Genomic DNA, 22,241 nt, shown 5'->3' with positions numbered 1-22,241 from the left:
TATATATATATATATATATATATATATATATATATATACATACATACAGTGAACCCTCACTTTACGCTGTTAATTCAACCCACGGCGGCCCGCGTAAAGTGAACAACATAACATATGGGATTAATTGAAATAGAGACCGGGCCGACCCCTAAACTCCACTTTTTCAGACACAATACCTACGTTGTAGTAAAAATAACTTCTTAATTTTATGATGGTATGCACACACAATTAATAATTAAGAGAAATATCAATAATATTAGGTTTTTTAACACTTACATTAGTAGAGAAGATGGCTGGGCACACGGGAACGGATTGAGTTCGTTAAACGAGGGGTCACTGTAGTTTAATATTTATCATTCATTAGGTAGTTTTTTCTGTTGTTCATCAATCATTTTCATTGTTTTTGGGTGACAAAGCCCTAATTTTCCCATGTTCTTTTATTTACTATATGAAAATTCATTTAATAAATGGTTACTCAGTAATCTAACCCATTTGTATAGTGAGGCATACCTGAATGGGATTTCAGGAGCACTTCCCCATTTTTATGCAAATCTTTGAACAATTTAAATAAAATTGTTTAATTGTCGTTTTTTTAGCTGTTTGGATTTTCCTGTTGATTTATTTATTTATTTTAGAATATAGTACATCATTAGCTCAAACACTCTGGGTAGCTTCAAATATAGGTTGGATGGATATAGCAGCGATAGGTGTTGGGTGTTAACGGGACTGCCTAGTATGGGCCAATAGGTTTGCTGCAGTTTCCGCCCTTTTTAAGTTCTGATGTAAATTTTATCGCCAATTCAATTATCACTGCATGTTTTGCTATACCGCAGTGCAACCTAAGACAAAAATTCAAACCATGCACAAGAATTTCAACTGTGCACAAATTAACAAAAACTTCTGGATACAGTATTCTACACAGGCTCGAAGAGAATGAGTCTACTACTGAAACAGCCATTGTGTTGAGCCTTAAGTATGTAAAGTCTGCTGCCTTCCATGATCTTGTCCAATAAGGATGCCAGTGGTTTTGTCTAAATCACTTATATAGTAAGGGAGTACAAATCACACTGATGATATGCCCTGAATAAAGTAGATACTATAGTTATGAAGCTGAGATTTGTTAAATAGTTCTTTTACTTTTGAATCCAGGCCATATAATTCATCCTACTGAGTTGGTACTGGAGCAAAGTTGATCAACAGATAAAATTTGTCATGAACATTTTCTTGATTTTATATTTTTTTCACAGATGATCCAGCATTTTGGGCTCAGCTAATGACACAACAACTCATGGAAGCCAGACAAGAAGAAAAACAGACAGAGTCATTCGCTTACTCTTTAGGTCTTGCTCCCTCGCGTACCAAAGAAAAATATGAAAATCAACACTCCAACATTGGTTTTGTGGGAAGAGCTTCCACCTCTGCTGCTCATGGTCTTATTGCAGGTCTTAACGACAGAAATTTAGTAAAAAGTGGCGATAGCAGTTCAGTTAATCAACAAAATGGCAATTTTGTTGCTAAAAATGTATTTACATCATCATTTAAAAGTACTAACTCTAGTGTAAGACCTGGTGACACCACTTTACCTGTTGCAGACAGTTTTGGGAACAAGAGTGATGTAACTGGAAAATCAATAATGAATGAAAATGTTCAAATTAAAATGGAAAAGCAACATTACGTTGAAAAACTAGCTCAAGGCAGTTACAATTCCTTGTACAGCGATGGAGAAGATTCATCCGTCTGGCGTTCACCTCGCACCAACAAGGGAAATACACACAAATATGAGGACTTTAAATTACCATTGACTAGAAACAATGGACATAATGATGGAAGATCAAGTCCAGTTTTCTCAAAGAAACGGAAAACAGAGGGAAGTGTGTGAAATATTGTATTGGATCTGTTTTTAGTACCGCTTACCATATATGGAAGAGAAATCATTCTTACATAGATAGTCTAGTTTCATTTAAGATGGAAAAACATTTTTAATTGCTCTGTTTAACGAGCTGTTTACAGTACACAAGTATTTTTATGCATTAAATCATGATCATTTAGCAACACAATTTTTAAAATGTGTGAAAACTTATCAGGTTTGTAATTAGCATTTGAGGTGACCATAAGGGTTATGTAACCATATTACTGCATATTCACTAACCATATTAAGTTTACATTTTAAGTACAGGACAGTATTGTATCCATTTTGTGAATCATATACATCTTTTATTTATAAAATTTGTAATTAAGGTAGAAATCTAGTATACAACTGATTTTTTTCAGTTGAACCTATGAAATTACTTACTTTCAAAGTTGAGCTTTTATCACCCAAGTAAAGTACAGTAAGTGAATCAAAGTACAGTAAATAGTAAGGTGTGAGATGCTTGTTAGTTAATTTTTAGTTTTCAGGAAAGTGTAGTTGGCACAGTTATTGTAATACAAACATTTTGTAATGACTTAGAAAAATGTACCTGAGACCATCTCACCTCTTGTCTAGTCATAAGGATGTTAAAAAATTTGTTTTAGACAACTCCACAAGGAAGGCTTTCATAGTGTTTTTAATTAGCAAAAATTTTTTTTTCATTGTGCTCATGTAATTGTGAATTAAAGTGATTTTAATAATCTTGGTATTTTTAATAGCATTTTTCGGTTTGCAAGGCATTGAGCAACCTGCAGAATTACCCGCCTGAGTACTCATTGTTTACAAGTTTGTAGTTCTTTATAGTAATGATTGTGTCAAAAGTATGTAAGCCTATTAAAATCAAGGAAAATTTAATTAACACTTAAGTTTCATACTATATAATATTATGGTTGAATTTTTTTTTAGTTTCTTTCACTTTATTGAAGTAGAACTATTTGTTACAAGTGTTCACACAACCATGCTGTTTATGCAAGTTACATTTACTTGCTCATTAAGATAATGGAAGGCTACACACCTCCATGGCAGAATATGTTGGTTAATGTGACTTGACTAACACAGGATGAGCAGCAACTGTAATAAAACCACAAAAGATGGGGCTTTCACAAGTAAGGTGAACAGAAACATGAAGGAATTGGTATCAAAGAATCATTGGATATGACAGCACAGAATATGACAGTACAGAGAAGTTCCAGCTGTTCTAGTTGCAACCGATTTACCAGACATATTGATCAACTTTTAAGTAACCAATCTGACTACCAATATAAAGAAACATTAACACGAAAAAAAAAAAGCAAACATCCATGATACTTATGTCCTGACAATTGTGCTGTTATCTAACCTCACAGTCTACTACAACAGGAAATAAACAAAGAGCATTCTCTGGTCCTAGATAGATGATGGTAATACTAAATTACTTGCACTAAATCTTGAAATGCAAAAGAATATATATATATATATATATATATATATATATATATATATATATATATATATATATATATATATATATATATATATATATATATATATATATATATATATATATATATATATATATATATCTCCTTATGCAGTTGAACTCGATATGAAGGGTAAATTGTTGAAGCCTATCATTTATATTTTATACACAACAAATCCTGCATAATACTTTTAAAATATTTCTTTGATGTATCATATTATTACACAAACTAGGCTATTCAATAGTTGTGATTATAAATAGTTGTCCAAAACCGATGTCTCCACCAACATCACAGTTTAAGGATTGTAATTCAAGAAAAAAAAATAAAATAAAAAAGATTATACAAAAGGGGGGCAGTACTAAAGCAGCAAGAATGGCAACATAGAAATGCATAAGCTTAGTGGAGGCATAGGCTGGAAAACATGACTTAAGAATGTTGACCCATGATATGAAATGATTTCCACACCCATTTCATGTCACAATAATCTGAAATTTAGGGCCAAAAATTTCATTCACATAATAGTATTCATACATTAATTGCCTTACACTTGAAATGGGTGAAAACACTTCGCATTTTAGCAGTTGTGTTACAGATTGACCCATTTCATGAGAACTGCTTTATTGTTCTTCCATAGTTTGTATGACATTGGTCACAGAGTTTCTAGTTGTCTGTCAGGAGCCAAACATACAATAACTATCTCTGGTCAATTGGGTGATAACATTATCAACTTACCTATACAAAGCAACAATAATGAGAACCTTAAAACTTAATTCTCTCTCTCTCTGCTCAGACTTTAGTAAATATACGGTGTCTAAAGAGCATTAAACAGCTCGGCCACTGTGGCATGACAGTACATTTATACTGTACTATATAAAATAGCAATAAATAATATACTCTAGTCTTCTAGCTCAACTCTTTACACTCAGAGAGGCAAACATGAAATACTAAAAGGACTACCTCCCAGATAAATTATTCAGATGAAACCTGGAAAACTTTATGACTTAGCTATAAATACCCAGTTTCAATGCTCATTCTGCAGTTAATCTGTCTCACGGACTCCTAAAATGCGTGCATGCACCTAAGCATTTAAAGCTAAGGCATGTTTCCCACTGATTATACAAATTGTGATTTAAATTTGCTTTTGAAAATGACTGCACACACTTAGCCAGCTATGATATTTCAAGCAATATCATCAACCTTGTATATGACCTCCCAAGTCCAAAAAATTTAATATTTTGTGATTTCTATTATCTTATAAAAGCTACTTTCATGATTATGTAAGGGACTAACTTAGACCTTGGTCTTAAGTATGACGGGAAAAAAGAAATGTAGGATATGCTGAAATGCACCGACATTCACTGCCCCACCCTGACCTAGCCTTTGCACAGGCTAAAAATGCAGTCTAGAACTGTCAAGTATCTCAGAACAGGGAACATAGCCCAGACATTGACATGTTATAGTTACCTGTACTACATGAAAATGAAACAAGTCTTTACTTAACAGCAATGGCAACTGAGCCAGCAGTTTCCTCCAAAAATAGTAATTCCTGGTACATTACTGCCACTTAATATGTATCAGAAGTTTATGTAAAGGCAGGTTTTGGGTAAACCCATCCCCTAAAAAATTTAAAATAAAGAAAATAAAGAGAAATCATCATAATTTTTAACAGAACTGCTAATTCATGTCAAAATATCATTTATCATCAACTTTGCCTAATGAGCAAACAAACGAAAAACCCTTGAGACGGTAGCCAACAATAACTGCATTATGGCATACTGTAGTAAAATGATGGTGGCGATGTTGGTGGTGAGAAAAACAGAAGCAAGAATTTACAGGAAATAGTCTGGTGTTCGGCGTGTTACGTGAGGCTCCCCTCTCCTTGGTGCTGGATCAAACTGGAGGCTGTAATTAAAAAAAGATATTCTTCAAGTCAAGTGACTTGAAATTTGGAGGATTCACATGTCTCCCAAATAAACTCTTAAAATGAAAAATTTCAATAGAAAAAGGTTCTAAAACTCTTTAGCGTTTAAATGCTATATAACTAACAATCTGTTACTAAACCTTTGATGGATATAACTGAGCAAAGAGAAGTTGCTCATGTTCATTTTAAAACTACATTTAAGTGTCACAAATCAACCATTTAATTCTAATGTTTCATGAATTGCTAAAAATAATTTAATAAATGTTAAGAGGGATACAGTTCCTTAAATAATACCTGCTTCATATACTTGTAACTTTAGTGCAATATAAAATCTACAGATCCTAATTCTCCCACCACTGGTTACACACATAATGCAGAGAACTTGCAAATAAACAAACAATGTAATGAAAGCCAATACAGTATACAGTACAGGTGGCCCTTGCTTTAGGTGAGTCCACTAAATGCAATTTTCACTATCATGTGATGGCCTTATCTCTACCACTCTCCTGCTTTGTGCAAGAAAAATCCACAATTATGTGACTTGCTGGTTGGATGCGCAAAGTTCGTTTGACTGGTGTGGGCTCCACTATGCAGTTAAGGCTAATGAGACCTTGTGGAATGGCCAGTGAGTAGCCATTTGAGGCAGCCTGTGCACTCCCTCAAACACTGTCCATTGTTTTGTGTGGACCTACGCTATTCTCACCCCATCTTGTAGTGTGTGGATTTGCCATTACTTTGACTGGTACAATGTTGGCTAAGCCCTCTATTTTTCCATTGATGAAGCAAAAGACAACTCCTTTCACACTAAAAACATAGTTAAAAATATCGAGGAAAGTTGAAGCAGGTGGTGATGCATCCACACTTGGTCGGGGAGAACACAATACAAGCCATTACAAAAACTGCCAATAAAATAAGAAACTTTGCAGTCTACTAAACATCTCTTTTGGCAGGGATAATACAAGAATATGAAATCCCCAGCTGGAAAAAATGGAGATGCTTTTAATGTAGACCGAGGATCAGACCAAAAAGAAAATGGCAAATCCCTGTTGATGGTGAGCATTGAAGTAAATACTATACACGTCTTTTATATTTTTTATGACTTATTTAAGTATGGAATTTTTCATGGTTTTTTATGGGGGGGGAGAGTAAATAGATCCTAGAACGAATCCCTATTAAATTCCTGTAAAAAATTTCTCTCCCTGCAAAACTGCTGTATAAACAAAAATTTGGGGGGGGGGATTAACAACTCCCACATACAGAAGGGCCACCCATGTACAGTACAACTACTGTATTAAAATTAACTGAAACACTCAATGGGAACATAAAAGATAGTAATGGGTGCAGAGACCGAAGAGGTTGGAATAAAACCAAATTCTACAATCTTTAGCTAAAACGAAACTTGAAAGCAACTCAAGCACTTGGACATTTGAAAAACTTATCAACAAATTACACTACAACTAATTTACAATAATAGTTTAAGATTTTTAAGAAAACAATTAACATTCCAAATTCATACTTACAATGAATACTTCAGGGAGTCATCAAGCTCCATAATGGCTGCCTGGTTACCACAACGATAACAGTAGTTTGGTGCAGAGAAGATTGTAACAACATTTCGATCATGGCACCAGTTATAACCTTCCATAACCAACTGGTGAGCTCGTGACACCAAAGTGAGACCATTAGAGTGATTAAAGGTCTCAGATATGTCTTGACCAAAAGTGTAGCCCGCACCTCGTGGAGAGATGCCCCAGCCACCACGGTCATCTGGATCGGACCATAAGAGATCGCACATGGGACCCTAAAGGAAAAAAACAAACAAAATAAAACACTTTTACAAATTAAAAAAAATTTACTGAATCACTAGAATTTACCAAAATGAAAAACCTCACCTTCAAATTAACCAGAAGAGGCAATAAATGAAAATTTGTCCTGGATCTGAACAAAACCTTAACCCTAAATATCAAAAGGAATGCGACAGAATACAAAGGATTCAAAACAAAAATATGATAAATCAAACTAAAAGAGTGGGCTATTTTGAGTGTATACAAACCCACAGAGTAATTTGATTTGAGAAAAGTGAGGCAGATGACTGATAACAGACAATACATTTAATTTAAAAATAGAGGATAACTATTAATATACATACTGGATATGTACAGTTGTGACAATGGAGAAGTTAAAGGGCTGTTGGACTAAGTGTGTTTACAAACATAGGGTGTCTGAACATCATTTGGTAGAGGTGAGAATATTAACTAATGCAAGGTTTGGGTGAGAGATACAGAGATATGAGAAAAAAATTATCTAAATCAATAAAATGAGGAACCTAACTGACAAGAAATTTAGAGAAATGACTGAGGTGGTGTTGTTTAAGTGTGGTTCTTTTAAGTACAGCTGTGGTGTATTGACAATATAACAAGAATGAAAAATAGCAAGAAAAGGGGATATGAGAGGTTGACCGTGAAAATTCTGGAGAAGAGAAGAGCATCAAGCATCAGTTAAAGTAGGTAGAAATAGAAATAAAGGAAACAAGGAGTCCAGGGAATTACAATAAAACTTAAGGCAGTTAAAAATAAGAGGGGGCATTGTACTGCTGAAAAAAAGAGTAAGCAAAGAAGACACGGGGAGAATTTTTTGGGGGAAATGCTAAATATTACAGGTAAGAGAGGGGCAGCTACCATGTCCATCCACAACACTTACGGGGAAAGTAAAGCCTGTGTCGAGTGTCGAGAAAAAGACTCGTTCCTATGAAAGTAGGACATTCAAGAATTCGTAATGTCACCACAGTTGTTCAATATTTTTAAGAGTCAAAAGGAAGAGCAATGGAGATGGTAAATAGTGATATGGAATGCAAATGGTAGAAGGTGGAATCAGAAGCTCTTTGCAGACGACATTGCTCATTTGTGATTCTGATAAAAATGTACTCATGTCAGTGAAAGAGTTTGTGTGCACTAGCAGAAAATAACAGCAAATATGATGTAAATAAGTACAGCAGGGAGTCGAGGAGAAATGAAAGCTAGTTTGAATGGAGTTAAAATAAAGGACACACTGTTTCACTTATCTGGGAAAGAAAATGTCAATAATTGGAACAATGACAAATTGGTTAACAAAAAGAGAAGGGATAGAAAGTAAGAAGTTCACTAAGAAATGAATCAAGAGACAACTACTGTATAGCCAAGAACACAAAGATGAGGATGTTCAGATAAATTGTTAAGTTGGCATTACAGGTGTGAGACAGACTAAATGCAGGAGGAAGTTAGAGAATAAAAAATAAAGAAATAAGGAAGAGTGGATGTGAAAGAGGTGTTGAGCAGAGCTAACTAGGACTGGCTAGAGTGGCGCAGTATTAACACTGAGGAAATGGTAAGTGATTGGATGACAGCAAAGAAAACTCTATATTTGCTCTTGGCTATGTGGCTACTATGCAAAATATATACAGTAGTGGTAGAGTCAGCATGACTGATATTTTTAAAACCTAACACACCAAACTCACCTCATGAGGTACTTCCTGCAGCCGATCAAGTGCCCTAATGTGATCAAGTGTGTCTATTGATGGGGACAATCCACCATGCAAGCAGAATATTTGACTGTCGACTAGCGCAGTCAAAGGTAGGTAGTCGAACAAATCAGTAAAGTACTTCCAAACATTTGCATTTCCATATTTACGTAAACATTCATCATAAAACCCATACACCTGGGTAATCTGTCGGGACTCGTGGTTGCCACGGAGAATAGTTATGCGTTCACGGAACCGTACCTAAAAGATAAGTTTATTCAAGTTTGTAAAATTTAGTAAATCCTAAAACATGTACTTGTGATATCCCTAAAATAATTATATGTACTTATATTACTGGTTATATAAGAAGACCACAAAAGAGTATCTTAGTACAGTAGTGTTGAGTAAAGAGTAAGATTGTGAAATATTTTAACCAATATAGCCACATCATATAAACTGTACTTTTGACAAACTGGATTTTTGGCATTTATCTATGGAGTCTACACTACAAGCTATGTGATGGTTCATAACATGGAAAGATATCATTGTGTGAGTCAGGCTCATACATAAACAAAGTAATCTCACGTAATGGACTTGATTAGTCTCGCGTTTCTAATCATTCCCCTCAACTATTAAATAACTTCACTTTTATAATTACTGTATCATATAGTACAAAATACTGAACAAGTTTATACACCTGTCCTAAAAACAGTACTGTAAGTACCATACTTAATGTTCTATAAATACACATGAAATACACAAAAATTATTTGTATTAGCCAATATAAAATTTATATAGCAACTACATTCCTGCAAATGGCATTAATTATTGTTGAACTGATAATGTACTACTGAGAATTGCTTACCTTTAAACATACTAACAATGTGACAGTCTCTACAGAATAATAACCTCTATCAACATAATCTCCCATGAAGAGATAATTTGTGTCTGGGGACCGTCCTCCTATCTTAAAAAGTTCCATGAGGTCATGGAACTGTCCGTGAACATCCCCACAGACTGTGACTGGAGACTTTACTTCTTGTACATTGCTTTCCTTTGCAAGGACTTCTTTAGCCTGAAATAAAAACACCTACATTAGGAGTAGAAATCTAAGTTCAAAATTACACAAATAAATGCTGGAGAGAAGATAATAATGTACAGTAATTAGTCTAATCTTGACAAACTTAACAGCGAAGAATGCCAGATTAATATAGTTTTTACAAGTTCATCAATGCTGCCAACCCCCCCCCCCAACCAAAACACACAACAGTCCTCTACTTTGTGATTAGTATGCACTCTAAGAGGATACTGTGAGCTCATTTTAATGTTCAGATTGCTTATTGACTTTGAGAGAAGCTAACACTACAGTACACTTCTCTGAAGCTAGATCATCAGTTACATGCATATCATACCAAGTCCCCACATTAAATAAAAGTGGAACCTGTAGATGTGGTGGCTCATTAAGCAGTGATGATTAGGAGCAAAGTAGACAAAGCCCTTTTTTTTCAGAACAGAGGGAAGCAGCCTTGCTAAGCACTACACCGAATCACCTTCACTTTCTTTGTCTTTAATTTAACCCTTTGTGTTGATTACTACAGGGTCAAGGTTTTCCATGTGCCACATATATAAACTTCACACTTTCTATGTTATTCTCCGAGGCTCAGAGCTTCTAAATCTTCACAGAACCCATGTGGCCAAAGTGTGTACATACAGGTATTTGTTTTGAAGATCTTTTTATTTATTTATACAAGTTTTATTGTTATTCAAATGGTATATACAGTAACTTATTTTAATTATGTTCATGATCCTGTATCAACAATAATTAACTAAAATTTTTGGCTCTTAACCTCCAAAATAATGGAGGTTAAAAAGGTACCCTTAATTATTGTGCCTAGAATAATTGTTTATATGAAATGGAAGTTATTCGTTTAGGTATACAGTATTATCATCCTCATACTTGGAAATCACAAAATTCTGTCATCTAGGGATCTCCACTAGAACACATTGACAGAAATTAAAGTGATGAATACCCATTCACAGCTTCATAACTGGAGGTGCCTAAGATGCAAGCCAGCTGCGTCCAGGACAGCAGGCAAGCACGGTATAATCCTGGAAAAAGTTAGCATACATTAAGCCATTTCCCAAAATTTGTGGGGTGGCAATCCCAAGACAAGGTGAGTTTGCTTAGCCCAGAGCATCAACCTGTTGAGTGAAGACAATGTCAAGGGAAGGCCACAAGACCGCTTCCATCAGCTTTTCAATGTTGGAGGGAATGACGGACAGGGCTGAGTATTCGACATGACCTGACCAAACTTAAGCCTTGTAGTGTAGTGTTAGTACCTCGTTGCCGTTAAGGAATCGAACCAACCTTCAGTGTAGACACCCAGAAGGCCATACAAGTGACAATACTGAGGTGTTTGGCAAACATCAGATCCCCTGGGAATCTGTACCATTCTCCCAGTTCTTGAAGAGGAGAAGCAAATCTGGGGTGGACTGAGTAATCTGTAACCGCACTGCCTGTCAGATTGCAGTAAGGTAGAAGAGAGAAAAATAAATAACATAAAATAAATAAATCAAACAACCAGTGTTTCCAGTAACCTGCCTCTACCTAAGAAAATTGTGACCAATCATAATAAATTTTTCTTTTATTTCAAGCAAGGATAGATTGGTTCACACAGCACATTCACACACAAAAGTCCTATTGCCTCTCCTCATGAACCACGAACCCCGAGATTCAAACTAGTGAATATGAAGCACTTAATGGAAAGAATAATGCATCAGTGTTTACTCCTTCGGGTTCATAAGTTTGAATCTTGGGGTTCGTGGAACAGCACTAATGGCAACAGGACTTTAGTGGGTGAGTGTACAGTAAGGTACTTCAGAGAGCCATCGAGTGCCACCAAAGCAACAACAAGCAGAGTAGGTGGGAACCACATCATATGTTTCTTGAAGCCAAGATGGCAGCTCGCCCCTACAGCCATAACAGAGTAGTTTCCCTTCCTTGCACTCATTAACCTTACGTATATGCTTCATGTAATCGAATGAAGGTTGTTAGTTACCTTCTAAATATTATGAGAAATGAGTGGTAGTGTGACAAATTAATAGTTCTTTAACATACTGTACAAAAATGTTCATCTTTTTATGATGCTCCAACACCACAAAACATGACCATTAGGACATTCAGGTACTCCCAACTTCTGTTCCTGTAAAACCTTTTGCAAATCAATTTTCATTAATCGAATCACATTTTCTTGGTCATAATACAAAAGCTGAGTCAAGTTAATATCTTGTTGCTAGGTTTGTTGCATAATGGAAAAGTACCATATGGTCCTGCGCTGTGCCAGCCCTAATGATTACAAAGTTACTATTTATCAAAATTATAATTTTTTCAAAAAATTTAGTACAGTTGCTACCTATATGGTACAGTCTTTCCTCTTCAACCACAGGGGTAAGGTTCCTGAGTAACCTTGTGGTTTTCATAGATCTAACAGCAAATTATCTTTATAAAGTACTGTACACTAGAATCGCCATTTTCAGTTTCTCTGAAAAATCCACAAATTCGAAGAGAGCTTTGTCCATATACCTTTCAGTATAACGAGACAAATGCTCTGATAATATCATAAAACACATAATACAGTACACACTCAGTACAGTAATACATGATGACAGAAGAGAAATGCAAACAAATCAACATAGTGACTACTGTGCTTTACCCTCATAACCCAATGCAACAAGGATTTCACTTCCACATATCATACTTCATATTGTGTACAAATGACACTTGCAACACAATGAAAATGAAAAGTAAAATGTCCATCATTATAACACAAAATAATATAAGATGGCTTTACTATCAGAAACAAAGATTTCTGCTGCAACTGTTACTCAAACAACTCTCAAAGACTTAATGAGAGCAATTTCTAAAAGGAATGCAAATCCCAAGAGCTTTGGAGTCACTTAACTGTACTGTACATGTATTTAGCCTCACTTAAGCTTTTGGCTTTAATAATGATAATTTTTTCAGGATCTAGTGCACAGAACACAAATCAGGTAGGGGAGCAAGGAAAAACATTTAAAAAATACCATAATGAGGAGAGTGCAATAGCCTGTAGCTTTAGCACTTAAATGAACTGACAAAAACCATGACAGAACTACATATAGCTATATGATTTTAGCAGGAATGAACCTCTTGAGTGTTGCCAGACTTACTGTAAGTACTGTATCACTGTACAGTATTGGTCATGCAACTCAACCTCACCAGTCTCAACCATGGCAAGGTTTTAGGTATTACAACCATTTTGATGCAATCAAAACTACATTATACAGATGGCTCCGTTAGCTGGTGCTCCTTCACTCAATTTTGAAAACAGGTAAGTGCTGTACCTATTTTGAGCACCTGTGAGATCTTAAAATGCTCATCTCAACTCTAATGTTATGGGTACTGTATGTGTAAGGCTGTCATGCAGCAAAGGTTATGTACTGCATAGTTAATTGGCAAAATGCATACCTAAGTAGCATTGGGTCAAGGAACAGTCCAATTTCACCAGTTAGTAATCCCATTTGTTCTATTAATTGGCTTTTTTATATAGCTACTATACATCTGGTGGTCTGGCCCGAGTTTAACAAAATATCTGGTAGCTATGTGCTGGTACTGTACTGTATACTGTAGCCTTAAAGGAAAAGCTACTGTACTGTATTTCAATAGTAGTTGGGGGCATACTAGTAGTGTGTTTATTAGTGCGAGGTAAAACAGGTTTGTACAGTACATTATACAACATCTTCCTTTAAGATTTTGTGGTATAGTTTCCTCTAATTTTATGTTTTTAAAATTGGGAAAAATATGCAGTCTGAAAACTGGCTCAGACAGCTTAGAATATTTTTTCTGTGAAAAGCAAAGAACACAAATCAGGTGGGAAAGCAAGGAAAAACAGATTTAAATGAACCATACTTAGAAAAGGGCAAATAGCCTGTGGTTTGAGTGCTACAATAAAATGACAAAAGCCACAACAGAACTACAATACAGTAAACTGTATCTCATTTCAATAGGACTGAACCTCTTGGGTATTGCCAGTTTTGAGTACAGTAGAATACCTGTACTGGACATTTAAGTATTCCAAACCTTTCTTGCCCACAATGGGTGGTTGTGGTATTTTCAGAAAAGGCACAAAAACTCAAACAAGGGAATCTGTGGTGAGGCTCTGCTTACATTCAAAGTACGGAGCCATTCCCACAGAAACTACCGGGTAAACAGAATGAGTGAATCAGGACCTATCATGTTGACAAAACTAGACTATAAATTTATATACAGTACAATTATACATTATATATAAAATATATATGGTATATACTAGTATAGAGTATATAAAGAGACAATCTATAGTGCAGTACAGTACTATAGTTATAAGTACAACATGTGGTGGCCTCTACAATACAGTACTGTACATATAACTATTGGTAATCCTCAAAATCCACCACAAACAGATAGACCCCAATTTATGAAGCATCAGCTTAAAAAAATCAGTTACAAAAAGGAAAACTCTGATGTTACAAGTTTTTTTCGCTTTCTTTGTTATTTTCCCGATTAATTATGATATGCTAAAACAATAATTTTTTTAATCCCTGCATAATTTCTTATTTCACTTATCTCTAACATTCATAATATTAAGTATAAAATAAGCTTTCAATGTGTAATCATTCTCCTGTAATTACCATATAACTCAAATACACTGAAGACAAGTAGACTTGTCTCCATCACTCAGCCAGTTGCCGGATTGTCAAATTTCTCATTTACTCATGTAGTATATGGAACATTAAATAAAAGAAACTAAATGCATATCCTTAAGTTTCATGACAATTAACAACAAAAGTGTTAGTTATCAAAGTTATAAACGAGCGCACGAGGGAGGGAGTGAAGTCAGCTGTACTGTACTAAATGCACCTCAATCAAAAATATTAAATTGTGAATACTGTAGTATCAAATTAGCACAATTCAGGATATACTCTACCTGTATTTGAGTGGCATACCGTGGTTGCACTGATGAGGCATACAGAACACCCACATATATCAGTTAGCAAATCAAATATCAAGTAGGATATGCCCTTTCTCTAAATAAGGGTTGTTAAGCTTTTATAAACACCTAATGTCTTAAATTATATCAGTGGCATCTGACAAAGCATCTATTATAAATCATTAAATATGGGTGCAAAAATACTTACGGCAAAAGAAGATTAAGCTTTCAGTGTGATCTACAGTAATTTAGTAATAAAGTGGTTAAAGAAAATGACTAGGCATCATGCAAAATGCTGGCCTACTGTAAAGTTGCCAATGATCTTTTTGCTGAACAGTTAAATAATTAGTAAATATTTGTATTTGTATGATCCGATTATTATTTCACGTAAAACAGAACACTGAATGACTTTCCCGAGTGAAAAAATTATAACTGAAAGCGGACTGTAGGGTTATTTAGAAATATTAAAAATAATATTGTGGACCAGTTTTGTCCAGTGAATGCAATTTCCGAAGTGCATGTATTTGTGCCTAGGGTTGCCATATCTGAACATTAAAAAAAGAGGACGCTCCAGAAGACATCCTGCCCCCCCGGCACACACTTTGGCGCTATGTAACCTTGAAGCAGCCGTTTTATATATATATATATATATATATATATATATATATATATATATATATATATATATATATATATATATATAATCTCGGTGTACTGTATTGCATTGTATTTAATGTAGGCTAATATACAACATTCATGGTAAAGAAATCTTAAAAATAATAAAAAAATTACCTTTGCTTAAGGCTGAATATCTTCATTCCCTTAGCTGCAGTCTTCTTCCCCCACTGTGTGTGTGACTTGATGTGCCCATGCACATCAAGATTATGGTTGAAAATTGCTAAAATGCCTTAAATGCAGGACAAGAAAAACAAATGCTAGTGTAAAAAAAAACCATAAGAAAAATATGGTATACTTTCAACATTTCATTTATGGCTGTAATAGCACTAAATACAAAAAAAATGAATAATGCGCGTGCCTGAAGAACAAGGAAAAGCAGTACACGGCACTACATGCTAGCCCAAAAATTGCAAGCAGCTCTGTTGGCAACACCGTACAGGGGTACACGTGACTTATCAGCTGACGAAAACTGAACGAGATCTCTATGGTTTCCACCTCCCCTCTCTCACAGTCTCTCTCTCTCGTCATTACAGTTTCATGTTTTTTTTTCCGTGGAGAAAATGATGGAAGCTGAAATTCCGGACTTTTAAAGAATTTTAAAAATTACTTCCGGACGAAGATTTCGAGACCTAAATGGAGGACATGTCCGGGAAAATACGGACGTATGGCAACCCTATTTGTGCCCATTAAAATTACAGAAACCTATTAAATAGCCACTCTTATGGATCAACTCTTAGGTAATATAATATCACCATATAACATAAGACTCCATGCTTATTAAGGGAAAAAGTATTAAATTTGACTAAAATGGCTCAAATACCTTATGCTCCAACACAATAAAGATCATTTTAGTATGTTATTGATAAGATGGTTATGTCTATATGTCCATTGCGGGCATGCAGCTTATCCTTCTGCATGCATTGAGGGACGCTGAGTCTCCTCAAATTTCCTGAGTGAAAAGTGTGAAGACTCTAAAATTAAATCTATTATTGAAGATACTATTAAAAAATATATTCTCCTTTCTACTAGGCATGCAATGCATGCCTTCCATTCATTAAGAATACACCACTGCTGTATTTATCTCTCAGTGATTTGTTTCTTGCTAAAACCAAACTCAGTTCAGTGATGGTTTGTTTTCCTTCAAACCACTGCTGTCAACCTGCCGAGTTCCCTCATCATTAGAAGGAAGGGGAAAGATGGAATATACCTACATAACCATCACCATTTTATGGTTATTTTTTTATGCTTGCATGGTTTAGCCATATTTACCTGAGGGCAACTATCCAAATTGGTCTCTTCCAATCTCTTTCCCAGCTACCACCAGGCAAATTTGAAGCAAGTCTCATGGGTGGATGCTCTACCTATTGCTAACTACTTTTACATATACTGTACTTTAGGGAAATGGGCATTACAGTCTGAAAAAAATAATGATCCCATTATGTACTTACATATTTTTACACTAGAATCGCAGCCCGGTTATGACCCACCAAATTGAATCAGGAATGAAATTATTTGTCTGTGTCAAATCAGTGGTGCCTTGGACCTCTAAGCATGAGATACCTACTGTACATGACCAGTGTTTACTGTAGCTGTATCATATCCTGGGGCATTTTCTTCTCAACAGTAGATCAAGCACCATAATTGGCTTTGTTGGCATTGGATAGACACGATGGATGGAAGTCCATTATTTACAAAAATAACCCTGGGAAATTACCTGTACAAAAATAGCAATCCCTATCATTAGCTACTATTTTCATGAGATTAATTAGTTGTCTTCAAAAGCTAGTGGAGAGATGGAAGAGCATCATAGAGTATTAACCACTAACTTAAACAGGAAAAACCATAAACCACCTGAACTTGACCTACTGATTCTCAGGACCACAGTTGTTGATCCCCACTGTCCAGCCAAGGTTCCTGGGTAAATTTTAGCTAGCAGTGTGGTTTGGACCAACAGCCATGCCTCCATTATGATGTTACTTTTGGATATCACAGGAATAATAGTAATTTTATATTTGCAAAAAATGAGTTACTAGAAGAATAATACGAGTAAAGTTTTGTTTTCAGACAACATGGGAATCATAGGAGTTTTATCTTTGCAATCAATAGTTTAAACAATTCTAAGACACTTTTCTTCTAAACGTTTCCCCCACAAGCAACTTATATATGCCGGGTGTCCAAGGAAGGAGCCGCCGGTTAGTTTAGGTAATTAGTGAGGGAAACGTCATGGAAGTAAAGTGTCTTACAATTGTCTAAACTATTGATTGCAAAGATAAAAATCCTATGATTCCCATGTTGTCTTTTTATTATCTAAATATAACTTGTTTAAATGAAAACATTTTGTATATAACTGTGCTATGGTAATGAATTTGGCGTTTCATGTACCATCACCCCATAATTTAAATCACTAAAACAAAACTTTTCAACTGTCTCCTGGTATGTTTCACCATAATACATCAAATACCTCCCTTATCTTGTCAAAAACAAACGAACATTGAAGTGAGTGACGGAAACCAACAAATCTATTATACGCATTAGCCTATACAGTACCAAAAGCAATATGTCATCGCTTAATCTAATTCACTAGTAAGCAGAAACCATTAAAAGAATCCTGCTTTTCTAAGTGAATCTAATATAATATGAAAAATATTAAGAGCCTCAGACGGGGTTGACAGTGACGGGTAGGGTGGAGCTTCACTTATCTCAAGTCTATTAACCTCATCACACCAATACTTTTCCAGCTATTTTCATGCAATAACCACATTATGATGGCCATATGCTAACAATCAGAAACAATATAATAATCCTAATCCTCAGGAAACCTTAAAATAGTGTAAAAAACAATCCGGTCTTACCTTTTCACATAATGTTTTCACTTGATTCTCCGCCAACTGTTTACACTCCATCAGCTGGTCTATCCACTGGTCTAACTCTTTCATCTGTGTTTTGTCATCCATTGTGATATACTTTAAAGTTTCTGGTGATACTAGTAACGATTTACCCTCACTTATACCGGGTTAAAATTAGTGTTTTACTCTAGAACATCAACACCGTGCGCCACCGTCTCCCTCCTTCACAATATGGCCGCTGACTAGTACCCAAGATGACGTCATCTCACAGATACCAACTAGTTGTAATTATCTCCCCGAGAAGGAAATATTTTACCATCTTCCTATACTACTTTTTATCAGCAATGGCGTTTAAGTTTATGTATATAAGTACAAAATTTTACTGTTCCTTGAAGGAATTGCTTCTCTTATAGTGTCAGATATGTAGTTATCGTTCCGGCCAGATGCTTCACGGTGTGTGAGGCTAGAGGAAAAGCATTTTTCCATTTCGCTATCATATCATAATAGAAAATTACCATGTTAATTGGTACCCTTTAATTATATTCATTTTCACTTTTTACATAAACTGAGTCATCAATTTAAAATAATTAGCCTACTTTTTCAACACAAAGGTTAAATTAACGTGTAAACATTACAAGATCTTGACATATATTTTGTAAATATAGGTCATACAAAATTACAAAATATATTTTAAATATAAGTAGAATATTATCATGAATAATTGTTGTAAAATATTTGGAGTAATGAAAATAGTACTCTGAATTGAAAATTGGGTAATGCATCTGTGAAAACCCGGTGCTACCACAACAATGGTACCTAATACTATGAAAATCGGCCAATAAATTTATAAGGCTCGTCTTCTTGTGGGGGAGTGCAGGGATTGTGCAAAATGCCCTGCAAAACCGTTTTAGTTTCACTAACAGGGAATAATACTCTTTCTTTTTATTTGGGTTTGGAATTTTTAAAGTACTTTTATGTTCTAAAATCATTCCCACCGTGTTCGTCTGTATTCCATCGAGCGATTTAAACAAGTACAGTACTGTACATGTGGAGGCTAGCATCCTCAGCTCTCAATAACCATCCTCCTCTTCCAATATGGTTAAGGAGTAGTTGACATCTATACAAGCTCTCGTGCATATTCTCTTAAATTGTCACTGTATCAAATTATGGGCTGAAATAACAGTCGTATTTTGTGTTTTTGTTGTCTTAATAAATATAACCTTTATATTCTTGCAGCAAGTTATGATGTACGTAAAGGACAAGACGGTAGTGTAACTGTTTTATTCTTCTTAGATAAATAATCTTGTATATGGCTTTCAGTTCGCTCGATATTTCGTGACAAATGGTTTTGCTGGTGTCATAATTTTATTTACTTTTTTCAATACGTTGTTGTCACTATAAGCCATTCAGTGGATCTCCCAGGGTAGGGGATATGGCCATATGGGATATATGCACCCCTCCAGCTGCCTTGATTTACATATACCCTGTATATCATTATGATATCTCGATTGGAATTCGGTGTCAAGGGGTAATGAAAATGAATAAGCTATGTTCTTCCCTCCCTCCGACTGGCGTGTTTTAGAGAGTGAAGGGAAACACTTGCAGTATGATTGTTTATTTCATAAAATCTTGTTCTAAGGTAAGGAATAACGGAGAATGACTATCACTACGTGATATTTATTGTGTACGATTAGCAAAATTCACTTTATCGATGGCATGTAGTGTTAGTAGCCTATTTGATGTATAAAGCTCAGCCGGGACTCCGACGGGAGTGGGTGTCTGGGCGACAGTCTTCTTATTTAAGGCCAGCGGTATATTCAGTACAGTACTTACTTTAACTTCGAAGCATTGCAATTACTCGTGTCGTTCTGCCTGTGGTAAGCGTAATCCTGATGTGTAATGACCATAAAGTATCAAAACACAGGCCAGAAACCCTCAACTCCATTATGTTTTAGAAATTAAAGTGTTACTGAAGGTGTGGGGTTCTGAGATGTCTCCTACATAAACACAAGATGGTGAGTACGTAATAATATTCATCCGTCGTGCGTTATTCAATTCAATTTCAATTGTTTATTCCTTGATAGAGGAAGCGGGATCCTAGTGCTGTCACTAGGTACCCCTGTTTGTGCGTTATTTGTGTACTATTGTTCTGAAATGCCCGTACGTGTAATCTTTTTGTATCTGTACTTGTAGCCTAATTGTATTTGTACATATAACCTATACTTGTATCTGTACCTGTAACCTACTTGTATCAGTACCAGTAGTATATTTGTATCTGTACCTGTAAACTATTTGCATCTATACCTGTAGTCTACTTGAAGCCTATACTTGTGTATGTACTTGTAATCTACTTGAAGCCTACTTGTAACTGTACCTGTAGCTTACTTGTACGGTACTATTGCCTATTCTCTTTGTTTATCTGTTCATGTTGCGTGCTCGTTCTAAAACTCCTGTACCTATGCTGTTGTTTCTGCATTAAATATATCGTGAATGATAAGAGCAATAGTGTCACCGTGATAGAGACAGAGACTGGTGCGTATAGTAAGTTTGAGGGTCACCGCAGCTGGCGAGGAGTCATAAAAGAGGGAAGTGCGGCTCTAGGTCAAGGTTAGCGGCGAGGCAGCACGTTGAAGGTGAGAAACAGGAAACAGTGACAGGGAGGGAGAGAACGATGTAATGGTGAGAGGGAGGATGGTAGAGGAAAATGGGTGAATAAGAGGTGGTAGGGGAAAGAAGGAGGGAGGGGAAGTGGAGAAACTGAGAGCAAGGGAAAGAGGAAGTGGGGCTCACCTGAAGATTAGCCCCAGCTTATTTCACCTGATGATTAGATACCCAAACTTTACCTAAGGGATTATGTTAGATTAGTGAAGGTCATATATGGTTAGGTTAGCGTTAGGGTGGTTCTCAACTGGCTCAGCCATGTTAATATTGTTATTATTATCCACTCTGTATCTGTGTTCTGGCTAAATAAACTTTTTTCAGTTCAATTCAATCCAACCTGGGGGGATTAATTTTATGGTGATCCGGAAATAGTAACAAGGGTGAGTGTTTTTATATCAGCGTGAGAGACAGGTGGTAGTGAGTCAGATGATCATGTCATTAGTCATGACGAAGATTTGGTCATCAGTTTTGTTTAGGCTTAATGTGCTGCTGTACATTCTGCCTTAAGCGGGGGAGGGACGGGGTGGAGGGGAGGAGGTTGGAACGAAACAACTTTCTCTGCTAGTCACTCACTAGGTTAGGCGTTCACTGAAATGTTAAACCCAGGTATGAGCATGGGTAATTGTCTTTCTGCTCCTCTAGCCTGTATATATATGGAGTTTTTTGAGTCCAGATTACTTCCCAATATAGTGGACTTTATTCCTCCATGGTATAGATATGTAGATGATGTTCTTTGTCTTTGGCCTAAAAACAGTGACCCATTGGAATTTTTAGACAAGCTTAATAATATTGTCCCAAGTATCACATTCAAAATTGAAAGAGAAATAAATGAATCCCTTCCATTTCTTGATATGCTAATCATGAGAAATGGCCAAAACTATAAATTTAAGGTATATAGAAAGCCCACACAGGTAGACAGTTTCATTCACTTTTTATCGAATCACCTTGAGTCTACCAAAATGTCAGTTTTTTCTGTTATGTTTTTAAGATGTCTGCGTATTTGTGACTCTGAATTTATTGACGATGAATTGAAACACATTCGTTCTATTGCACATAAACTCGGGTACCCTTCTGTGTTTGTTGATCGTTGTTTCAAAAGGGCTAAAAAATCCTTTCATTCCTCTCAAACCAGACATGTTCCTACACTTAAGAATATTTTGACTCTGCCCTATCGTAATGAATTTGTCCCGTTAGTTCGGTCCCTCAAGCTTCTAAATATTAATGTTGTTTTCAAGTATGACTCCACCATTACCAATATGTTA

General features: G+C 35.7%; 2 protein-coding genes across 2 annotated transcripts in view; one reads left to right on the top strand and one right to left on the bottom strand.

The window, feature by feature from the left end:
- Positions 1-2,610, top strand: part of LOC121874496 — a 33,860-nt gene extending 31,250 nt beyond the window's left edge. The window contains exon 6 of the mRNA XM_042378641.1: positions 1,248-2,610. Within this exon, the coding sequence (XP_042234575.1) occupies positions 1,248-1,879 (632 nt within the window). The 3' untranslated portion in view covers positions 1,880-2,610. The remainder of the gene's footprint in view (positions 1-1,247) is intronic.
- A 161-nt stretch (positions 2,611-2,771) lies between these two features.
- On the bottom strand, positions 2,772-18,572 carry LOC121874497 (serine/threonine-protein phosphatase 2A catalytic subunit beta isoform). Its single transcript, XM_042378642.1, has 5 exons — positions 18,325-18,572; positions 9,652-9,861; positions 8,784-9,047; positions 6,811-7,091; positions 2,772-5,271 (listed from the first exon to the last, which is right to left on the bottom strand). The coding sequence occupies exons 1-5, from the start codon at positions 18,424-18,426 to the stop codon at positions 5,199-5,201; spliced, it is 930 nt and encodes a 309-aa protein (XP_042234576.1). The 5' UTR covers positions 18,427-18,572; the 3' UTR covers positions 2,772-5,198.
- Between the last annotated feature and the right edge of the window lie 3,669 nt (positions 18,573-22,241).

This window comes from Homarus americanus, unplaced genomic scaffold (assembly GCF_018991925.1).
Source record: "Homarus americanus isolate GMGI-L3 unplaced genomic scaffold, GMGI_Hamer_2.0 scaffold11794, whole genome shotgun sequence".
In the NCBI taxonomy this organism is placed as follows: Eukaryota; Metazoa; Arthropoda; class Malacostraca; order Decapoda; family Nephropidae; genus Homarus; species Homarus americanus.
Note: the sequence above shows the minus strand (reverse complement) of the source record. Positions and strands in the feature narration are given on the sequence as shown.

Bases quoted from the DNA above. Each gene is read 5' to 3' on its own strand.
- LOC121874497 (XM_042378642.1), bottom strand. From the start codon at position 18,426: ATGGATGACAAAACACAGATGAAAGAGTTAGACCAGTGGATAGACCAG. The intron at 9,862-18,324 runs GTAAGACCGGAT...TTTTTATTTCAG, and splicing joins TGAAAACATTATGTGAAAAG to GCTAAAGAAGTCCTTGCAAA. The intron at 5,272-6,810 runs GTAAGTATGAAT...TTTTAATTACAG, and splicing joins GACTCCCTGAAGTATTCATT to CCTCCAGTTTGATCCAGCAC.